The sequence below is a fragment of the Apodemus sylvaticus genome, chromosome 1 (genome assembly GCF_947179515.1).
Source record: "Apodemus sylvaticus chromosome 1, mApoSyl1.1, whole genome shotgun sequence".
In the NCBI taxonomy this organism is placed as follows: Eukaryota; Metazoa; Chordata; class Mammalia; order Rodentia; family Muridae; genus Apodemus; species Apodemus sylvaticus.
The window spans coordinates 101,238,720-101,249,467 of record NC_067472.1 but is presented as its reverse complement, the minus strand read 5'-3'; the positions used below and the strand labels follow the sequence as shown (position 1 = coordinate 101,249,467).

General features: G+C 35.1%; 1 protein-coding gene and 1 pseudogene across 1 annotated transcript; both read left to right on the top strand.

Annotated features, from left to right (window-relative positions):
- Positions 1-359: 359 nt before the first annotated feature.
- On the top strand, positions 360-410 carry LOC127676653 (uncharacterized; annotated as a pseudogene).
- Positions 411-5,171: 4,761 nt separating this feature from the next.
- Positions 5,172-6,110, top strand: LOC127680551 (olfactory receptor 52E4-like). The gene has a single exon (XM_052176087.1). The coding sequence runs from the start codon at positions 5,172-5,174 to the stop codon at positions 6,108-6,110; it is 939 nt and encodes a 312-aa protein (XP_052032047.1).
- The last annotated feature ends 4,638 nt before the right edge of the window (positions 6,111-10,748 follow it).

Below are 10,748 nucleotides of genomic sequence, written 5' to 3'. Positions count from 1 at the left end.
AAGGAGATAAAGAGTTTTAGGGAGTGCTAATCTCAGGGCAAGATCCTACCCAGTTAAGTTTATTGTTTGTGTCTACAAAGGCAGACAGATCCCTGAGTTCATTTGCTATGTTTAAAAAAAAAGTACTTGATGTCTTTTTCAAAGAATCAGGGGGATAAGGTCATAAAGTGCTGATTCATGGGATAATCAAAATTGAATGTTGGAGTAAATGACTGAAGTAATATGTAAATAACAGACTGGACTTTAGCCTCTAAGAGAAAGCTACTAGGAGAGAGGTGATTGGAGAGCTGTTAAAGTTCTTTGAAATTTTTTTCTAACATGTTTCTGACTTTGGTTGGAAAAAAACTCAACTATCCAGAGAGTTATTACAACTCTTTTAGAATTTTTCTGGCAGGTTTTCTGAAACCCAACAGCTATCTAGAGATCTATCTATAGAGATCTATCTAGCGAACGACAGAGCTATCAGCTTGCACCCCATAAATTGTTTTGAGCAAGTTCCTCTGCTGCTCATCTCTGGAAGAACACTACTTCATTCACTCTCAGCATACCTTGTTGTCTATAAGTCTTTGTTTAGAGGTGGTGCCTGGTGAGCAACTCTTCCATTTTGGCATGCATAGCTATTGGTAGAGTAATGTTTCAGGTCTTGTTTACATAGCCCTATTGAGGGTGAAATGATTTTGGGTGATGTTTCCCTGTTATTTCCAGCAGACACAATCTCACATCAGAAATTCTACACACTTTATGACTCATAAACTGCATTCTAACATATATATCCAAAAATAAATAATTAGAAGAAATTTCAAAAATTATATGTGCATTCTATTTTGTTATTGAAGTTTTATTAATGAAGTTTTAAAAAGAGAAGAAAATGTATGAAGCTAAGGTTTAAAAGTGTCTATCTTTTACTATAAAGATCCACAAGTGGTGAAAATGTAAAGACTTAATGATGCTAAGGAGCCCAGCCTCAGCTGGTACATCTATAATAAAATATCTAAATATAAGATTCAAGGAACACAGAAAAAGGGGGACACAAAAGTTTTGACTGTCAGAGGTCTAGGATACTAGCTTCATGACAATGTCTTCTAGCCATGATAGAGATGCTATCACATGGAATCTTAACAACATGGTTGCCTAAGCAATATATACATACTGGCCAGACTAGTCTACATGCCAACATGAATGGGAGAAATTTAAAGAGGTCCTATACCTAGATGAATTGAGAACCCTAATCTGTTATCTAATGACAAGGGGCTAATCCTGATGTGATTAACATGTACCAATAACACTGATTGGACTAAGCAGGTTATATTTATGTAATTATACATATATAAAAAGTCTTGAATTAGAGAGGGAACAAGGCAGGGCATGGAAGAAGTTGAGGAAGGAAATGGAAGAGAGAAATGATGTAACTATATTTCAATTTCAAGAACTTTTAAATTTGTATCTTTAGCATTAATTAGTGCTGACAAGTTTACAAAATATTTTTCCAACTTTGAACTTCTACCAGAAATATATGAAGGTTTTATTCATTCTACAAACTTCCAAGATTTGGTACTTGCAGCTCTTTTAAGTTTAAATATTCTGTGTCTTTGGTATTATGCTTCCTTTAGCTTGCGCATATAGATTGGTACTACTTAGCATTTTATAGAATCTTTTTCCTGAAAGCCTATTTGTTGTAATCATAGCACATGCTGTATTAATACAAATGAGGTACAAGAAGAATGGAGGAGTGGCCCCTTGTTCTGGAAAGACTCAGTGAAGCAGTATAGGGCAAAACCAGAACAGGGAAGTGGGAAGGGTTGGGTGGGAAAACAGGGGGAGGGAAGGGTGCTGATGGGACTTTCGGGGAGTGGGGGTCCAGAAAAGGGGAAATCTTTTGAAATGTAAATAAATATATCAATAAATTTAAAAAAATACCAATGCAAAACCATCTTTTGTAAGTTGATATCTGCTGTCTTGAGCCTTTTCAAAACAAATAAATTGAACTTTCATGAAATTTTATTCTATTACGTTTTTTTATAGATTAGTCAAAAATTTGAATTTATAAGATTAGCTAAATAATTATAAGTTAAAATTTTGAATTCTACTTGAAATATTTTTAAAGAAAACTATGGTATGAATTTCTGATAGTAAGACTTGAAATTAATTTTTTCCTGTTACTATGATTTTTGTCCCCTGTTTCTATCAATTTACATTTTTCTATATAGTAGTCTTTATGACAACGTTTTTGTCTGGCATCCAGTGATTAAAAGTATAAAGTCCAACTTTTTTTCAAAGAGTTTTGTTATTGCACTTACATTTGTATGCTACTGGAAATGCTGCCACTGTAACCCTGTGTATTGGTTTTAGGTATGATGATGACAAACAGGTGCATATCAACCACAGCCTAGATGCCCAGGAAATGGTACATAAGCTGGTATCATAACGTGTCTCCTTAGATGATGGAAATGTTGAAAATAGGTTGTGTTACTTGCCATCATATATGGTTATAAATATCTTAGCATTCTTACTTTCCCATTTCTCAGCTTCCCATATCATATTTTCTAACCTGTACCATTTATATATGGAAGAATTTCTAAACTCATCACAGAAATCATTCTTTCATGATGTTTACACACTTATCAATGCCATACACTGGATGCTGGGGACCTAATTTATGTTGCTATAAATTAAAAGGATAAGAATCTTTGACACCACAATAAACAATTGCTGTTCTCTGAATTCTGACTTAGCAGACTAAGGATTCTAATTCTGTGATATGCAGTTTTTGCATGCCAGGGCAATGCAGGGGTGCTAGATTCATTTAAATGAATTCTTTATGAATCGGGGAACCTGAAAAATTGTTATTTCTACATTGTCCATGATCTGGTAAATAACATGTCACCAGTACTCATTTAAGTAACCCCAGTTAAAGTTAACTCACCAGGGAGTAAAACCCTAACTACTTCTCCATTTTTTGGTTTGTTTTCTTTTGGCAATTTCGTTAGTAAATATTGTTCTGGATATGTGCTGTGTGACCATTACTCCTTAGTTAACTCTCAGTAGGAGAACGATAGAAAAGCATGGAGCCTGCCTTCCCATTCCCTGTGTTAAGATCCATGCTCCATTCTATAGAATATGCATTGGTTTATATTTTCTGTTTCTCCACAGTATATTACACATTTTCAATGACATGATCGTGCTCTGAGATTGTAAATCCAAATCATCTTTCATGGTTCGTGCTGCTCACTGAAAACAGAGCTTAGTGAGAGATTCTATAGAGGTAATCAGAGTGCAATCCAATAATGGAAACTGGTTGTCATCAATTCTGGAGTTCAAAAACAACAGTCACAGGAGGATTAACTTTTGTTTTCAGGAAGAAAAAAGTATAAATCCTCAGGGAATTGTGATCCTGTGGGTAATGTGTTGGCAGTGAAAAGTCTACTGTAGCAGAAGGATAAATTTTGCTTTTCAGGGACAACACACAGAATAAAGCCAGAAAGGGAGGTCCTTCTCTCTCTGCCCTGAAAGGCCACATGTCATAGACCATGGCCAAGGCAGCAGCTGCTGCTGAGGTCTAGGCTCTGAAACAAACTAGGTGAAATGTGACAGACAGGGATAAATGACATTTCTGCGATGCTAATGAATCTGTGGGAAACAGGAATTGTTTCAGACTATGTAGCACAGACATTGGAGATGTTTGAATGTTAGAGCAAGGATAATGGTTTTTATGCTGTTTCTTCTCCATTTCAGATTATCTAACCACATATATTAAACAAAGTTTTAATGCAAGGTTCATTGTTTTATGTCAAAGTAGATTTTCACTAGTTCTTTAAGAATTTCACACAATGCATTTTGATCACCTGGACCCTCCTCCAGCTCTTCTTAGAAACACCACCGCCCATTACATACCCACCCAATGTTGTGTCTTCTTTGAGAGAAAACAAAAAGGTCATAGTAGATTTTTTTAAAGAGTTAAATATCTATAGACATTTCAATAGACAATTTGAAAAATTCCTTGAAAAAATTCCTCAGAAGGAAAAATACATATTTCCTTCATCTGCATAATCAAAACTGAGTCTAATCAAAAGAAAGAATGAAAGAAAGGACAAAAAAGAAAGGACAGAAGAAAGGAAGGATGAAAGAGAGAAAGAGAAATAGAACAAGAGATAAAGAAAAAGAGAAAATAGAAAAAGAAAAGAAGAGAGAAGAAGAGAAAGAGAAAGAGAAAAAGAAAGAAAATAACCTCCCATAACTTTCCAACTCCACAAGGAAGAAGAAAAATAAATTTTTTACTCTTCCTCATTAACCTGCTTCCCAGACCCACTAAGAGAAGGGTACTGAGTGTCCTAAACCCCTTTCTCCAAAAGTGATTGCCATCACTCTCATTCTATATTTCTATGTTCTATAAAGGTCCCTTCTTTCCTTCCTTCCTTCCTTCTTTCCTTCCTTCCTTCCTTCCTTCCTTCCTTCCTTCCTTCCTTCCTTCCTCACGCCCTCCCTCCTTTCCCTTTCATCTTTGCTTTTTTTCCTGTCTTTCTTCATAAGTGTTATTTCATTTATTTAAAGCTCTAGCAGCTTCCCCACATGTGTCACACATTGGGTTGATGCCTAACACAGTAAACTAAGTAAATATATGAAAACAATGAGGGTGAAGGTTATAATATTGATTACTTTTGTAGGGGTGCAGAGAACTGTATGAAGATTTCTCAGCGAATTCTTGACTGTTTGAAGTGGCTATATCACCATAAAGTCTTACTGCTCATGGCATTCGCTTGTTGGTATCAGCCACCATATTTCTGGAGAGGAGTAGAACACTGACTGGTTCTAAGAGCTGCAGCTTTATCTAGTGTTCACAGAAGCACCTTCTTTATGTAGCCTGGGCCAGTAGTTCAGTGGTAGAGCATTTGTCCAGCATGTGAAAGCCCTGAGTTTAATTCTCAGTGCAAACAAACATTCTTTCAAGAAGGCAAATCATTGTTATCCTATGTCTTAGATGTTTAATGTTAATTAATAATTTAAGCAATCATGTTCATATACTTAAATATCATCTTTTAAAGAAAGTGCCTTCATTATAATAGGCATGTGTTTGTGTGTATATGCATATGGTCACACATGTGATTGATACATGCATATATACATTTTAAATGGTTGTGGGGTTTTTTCTTTCAGATTTCAAGGACAGAGAGGGAATGTCTAGTTTAAATGGGACCGAATTCCATCCCTCCTTTTTCCTCTTGCTGGGAGTTCCAGGCCTTGAAAAGATGCATGTGTGGATTGGTTTTCCTTTTGGCTTTGTGTATTTGATTGCCCTGGTTGGGAACATCATTATCTTGTTTGTGATCAAGAATGAACACAGTCTTCATCAGCCCATGTTTTACTTCTTAGCAATGCTGGGTTCCATTGATCTAGGCCTATCCACATCCACAATTCCCAAGATGCTGGGTATCTTCTGGTTTAATTTACGGGAGATTAGCTTTGGGGGATGTGTGGCCCAGATGTTCTTCATCCACATATTCACTGCAATGGAGACTGTTGTGCTGGTTGCCATGGCCTTTGACCGCTATGTTGCCATTTGCAAGCCTCTGCGGTACAGCCAGATTCTCACCAACAGAACAATAGGATTCATCCTGGTGGTGGTATTTGGAGTAAATTTCATTTTGGTCATTCCTCTAGTATTTCTCATTTTGAGGCTTCCTTTCTGTGGTCACCATATAATTCCTCATACATATTGTGAACACATGGGGATTGCTCGCCTGGCCTGTGCCAACATAAAGGTAAACATGATATTTGGGCTGATTCTTATATCGATGGTGCTTGCCGACGTGCTTCTAATCGTCATTTCCTACATGCGGATCCTACAAGCTGTCTTTTGCCTTCCATCTAGAGATGCCAGGCTCAAAGCACTTAACACATGTGGCTCCCACATCTGTGTCATCCTGGCTTTCTTCACTCCGGCATTTTTCTCATTCATGACACACAGGTTTGGCAGGAATGTTCCTGCATACATTCATATTCTCCTGGCTAATCTATATGTCGTTGTTCCCCCTGCCCTGAATCCTGTAATCTACGGGGTGAGGACTAAGCAGATTCGGGAGCAGGTTTTAAGCATCTTTTGGAAGAAAAGTTGACCTAAACCATCTCAGAGAGATGCATCTTCCTTTAGGAGAGAAAGGATTGTATTTGTTAACTACAGAATATTATAACAAGAAAAAATAACTTTGTGACATTAGTATTATTGCATTTTTATTTCACTATATCTAATACAGAATGTATGGTATGATGAATGTGAAAACAATCACTATGAAAATATCTGGCAATACTGGCCAACAGAATGAATCAAAGGATAAAGACACTTACCACTAAGCATGATGACCTGAGTTCAATGACAGGAACCTGCGTCATGGAAGAAAAGAAGCAACTCCTACAATCTGTCTTCTAACCTCCACAGATGCATATCTGTGGCACAATGCATACAAGCAAACACACACAACTAACTAAAGAAGAATGTGTGAAATTCCCAAAGACTGACACAATTGATTTGCAGAGTTTCATTACTTTCTCGTTTATCTTTGGGCAGTGCACAGGATGTAGTCCATTCTGTTGACATTATGCCTGTTGACATTATGCATACGTGTGTGTGTGTGTGTATTAAGTATGTATAATATATACATATGATGTCAACAGACTCATGTATACATATATCATATGTATATATACATTATATACTTATGTATTTTGAGTTTTTAATAGTTTTAATATTCTTTCAGTATTTCTTAATTTCTTTTTTTATTCCATAATTTTATTGATATTTTATCACATATCACCAACCCAATCCTGAAAATATAAAACCAACAAGGTATTTAATATTTCTCATGGTTTTCTTTTCATTTTCCACGCCTATTCCATCTATGAGATCTTCTCCAACTTTAGCTAATTTTCAAAATAATTAGTTCACTCTCTGTAGAAGAGTGTCCACGTATGTGTGTGAGTATGTATGTGAGTGTGTGTGTGTATGTATGTGTATTTAGTACTGATAGATAAATTCATAAATATAGAAATGTAGAGGGCATAGGAAGGGAGAGATAATGAGGACGAATGAGGGAGAGTGGGAGAAATAACAGGGAGAGTGCTTAAGATTAAAGAAGAATAACAACTTCATGAAGCATTAATGTAGTAGAAAACTTAAGGTTGTCAGGAATGGATGGATCCTTATATATGTAAATAATAGTCTCAATAGAAAAGTGAAACTCAAAGCTCCCCAGAGCAATTACTCCCAGACTCATGAATTTAGTTATCCTTTCATTGACCTTATGTTAAGCATCTCATAATGCCCAGCCATTCCTACCTTGTGTTTCTTCTTGTGAATTGAGAGGTACAACAGTAATAATCTCAATTCGCACAAATTTGACTTGTGTACACCTCATCTTGTCATATAATAATTGCTTAGCAACACACATATTTTTCCAAATCTTAAGTACAACATATACACAGTATAGTTAGTTTAATAAACATTTATAAACACATAAATAATGAACTTTCAAATATCATTCTTGAAAGGTTCTGTTTCCTTTCAGTGACTTGAACTTTCCAGACATCTTCAAGCCTAGTGTACTTCCTCCCTCATTTCTCTCTTTTTAGAGCTCTTTCCACTCACAACACTCCCAAGCCCTCTACCTACATTCATATAACTGAGCAGATACTCCAATGAGCTCCAGAACTGAGATTTTGAGGTTGTCCTGGGCATACTTCTACCTAATCATTGGGGTTGTGAATTAGACATCAGGTAACCCCTGATGAGTGACACAGTGTTTGTTAATAGAATTCCTAGATTTGGACCTACAAAGTAACATCCACATGCTAATTTGGTATGACTCAAAGTACTTTTTGATATTTCTATTTTATAGCATCCCACAAAGAATATTAATATGTGCATGAGCATACTTTACAGAGACCTAAACTTGTGACCACAACTCAGGCCAAAATATGTTGAGCTTCTGTCATTACTGCATATGTCTTCATGCTCTGACAAGCTAATTGATCCCAACATATTCAATATTTGAGATAATCTTATAAATTTTATAGTAGATATACATATGTTCTGAGATATATTTATACTCACAATAAGCTTCTGTGATTTATTCATATAATTTAAAATAGCTGTAATTTATTGCTTGTATTGAATTAAATACACTAAATTATCCATTCTAGATAGACATTTGACTTTTTTCTAAGTTTTGAGTGTTATGAATGAAATTTTTTTAATATTTCTGTACATATTGTTTTATGGATATTTAGACTCAATTTAGAACTCCCCAGAACATGATCCAGGTATGAAAAATATAATTTTAGCATAAATGGAAAGTACCAGTTTTCCAATATTATATTCAAATTACAAGTGTCAATTGCATACGATAATAACAATTGTTATACATCCTTAGGAACATCATTAGTTTTGTTGGGAGCTCAGAGGATGGATCTTCATTTGCTTGGTACCATTATACTGAGTACAAATGCAATGCACTGTGGTTGTGATGCATAATCTCCTAATTACTAGTGTGAATTCACCGGCCATTGCTTATTAGCCTTTCCTTTTTGCAAGAAAACATTTAAATTTTGTGTCTAATTTTTAGATTATAGTCATCTGTCTTACAAAATTACAAAGCTAATTTTATGGATTGGTATCTTTCTCATGGATTTGTTTTAATTTCACCATCTATACAAATTGTCTTTTCATTAATTTAATGGTAAATCCAAAGAATTCAAATTTTCATTAGCTGTGAAGAGTTTCTTATGAGAATTAACATTCTTGGTGTCCTTTTAAAAAAGTTTTTCATAAACCGATACAATGGAAATGGTATTTGTAATCTTACCTTAACTTTTCTGCTAATCTTCTATCCAGAATTGATTTATACATATATTATAAAGTAAGGACTAATTTTCCTTATGAGTTTCTCAGATGAGTCAAAAACCACCTTTCTTCTGTAAGTCCATCTTTTCACAGTGTGATTCTTTTGTTACAGACCAAGTGTTAATATATAGAAGAGTTGGCTTCTCCATCCACTTGTTAGTTTTTTATCCCAGTGTCAATATCTCAGTCTTCTAAAGACTATACTTGGATGGTAATGAATGATGGTTTCTGATATGCCTCAAATATCTTATCTAGTGCAAATGAAAGTTAAGGAGAATCAAGATTCTAAGATACAGAGCAAACTAAGTCAATCAAAGATAAAAACAAAGTGGGGTTAGGAAATTTAGCTGTTTTTTTTTTTTGACAGAAGTTATGAGAGACATTGAAATTTCATGAAGTGGGGATGAAACAGAAAGTTGAGAAATAAAAAAATGTCAGAGACGTAAAGGCCTTACTGTCTGGTCTTGACCTGATTCCTAAACTGTCTGGTCTGCAAGTGGAAATTTGGACCCCAGTACTGGTCTACAGTCATAGCTCTCAGATTTGGAAAAGTCTTATCCACTTCCCCACTGGACTCCAAACACTTCATATTTGATTTACAGGCCACAGTACATCACTGGCTGTAGTCATCATGTTATCATCTTACCAAAACTAATTTACCTCTATAATAATAGGTGTCCCACTGCAAAGCCAGTTCTTTAACCTTGACAAAAAGAAGTGATGAAACTTCCACTTCAATGTGCATTCTTTTCCAGAAGTTTGACAAAAGCCATCATTTTAACAGAGTTCTTATTTTCAGTGTCAGAGTTTAAAGTACTGAGATCCATTTAGTAACTATAGCTACTCCAAAAAATAGATGACATTTCTTGTTCCCAAAGTAACAATTTTATGGCCATTTCTAGAGCAAAGAATCCCTGCAAATGTCTTCTGTAATGAATAGACTACTAATGATATAAATAATGTGATCTGGCTTTCTGATTGTTCTCCCATTTTTATTGTGATTTGTTCAGATACTTTAATGATAATGCTTCAGAATCAGAATACATTTCTCCCTTAATAAATACTAATTTTAATTAAACAATCATACAGGATACCACCTTGTCAAGGATTCCAGTGGGAAATACCTGTTTGGCCAACTAGCCCCTCAATTGATCTGGTACACAGATGCTATTTGGGCTTAACTCATATTGCTGTTACTCTGTTTAAAAAGCAATTCTAGATAATTTGTCCCTGATAATCTGGAGGTGATTTGGGGTATTATATATGCACCCCTTTAGTTCTGTATAGCAGTCCTACTCAACTGATATTTGACTACAAATTAAGAACTATATGAAAGATATGGTTACAGATAAAGGGAGAATCAGTTTTCTCTAGGTACAAACTCCCTGATAAATTATCCAATCTCATGTGGTCAACCCTAAACATATATACATATGAGCAAAACTAAATAAATTCAATATATGGTGTATGTGCATATATGTGCATTTGTGTGAGACAATCACAATTAATGAGAAAGAAATAATGAATTTAGGAGAAAGTGGGGGCAATAGGGAAGGAGTTAGAGAGGGTGATGGAGTCTTAGGGTCTACTGCAATAACTGATTTGCTAAGTTACATGATAGATCTACTTTTAGCTCTTTTGAGAATTCTTCATGCTGTAGTGAATGAACCAGTTTATAATTTCACTAAAGCAATAAGGGTTCCCATTTGTTGTCTATTTATTTATTATTCAAACCTTGGCCATAATGACCTGAGTAAGATGAAATATCAAGGAAGTAATTTTAATTTGACTTTTCCTAATTGCCAAGGATGTTAAACACTTTAAAATGTATTTAATTCCTTCTTCATGGGAATCATTT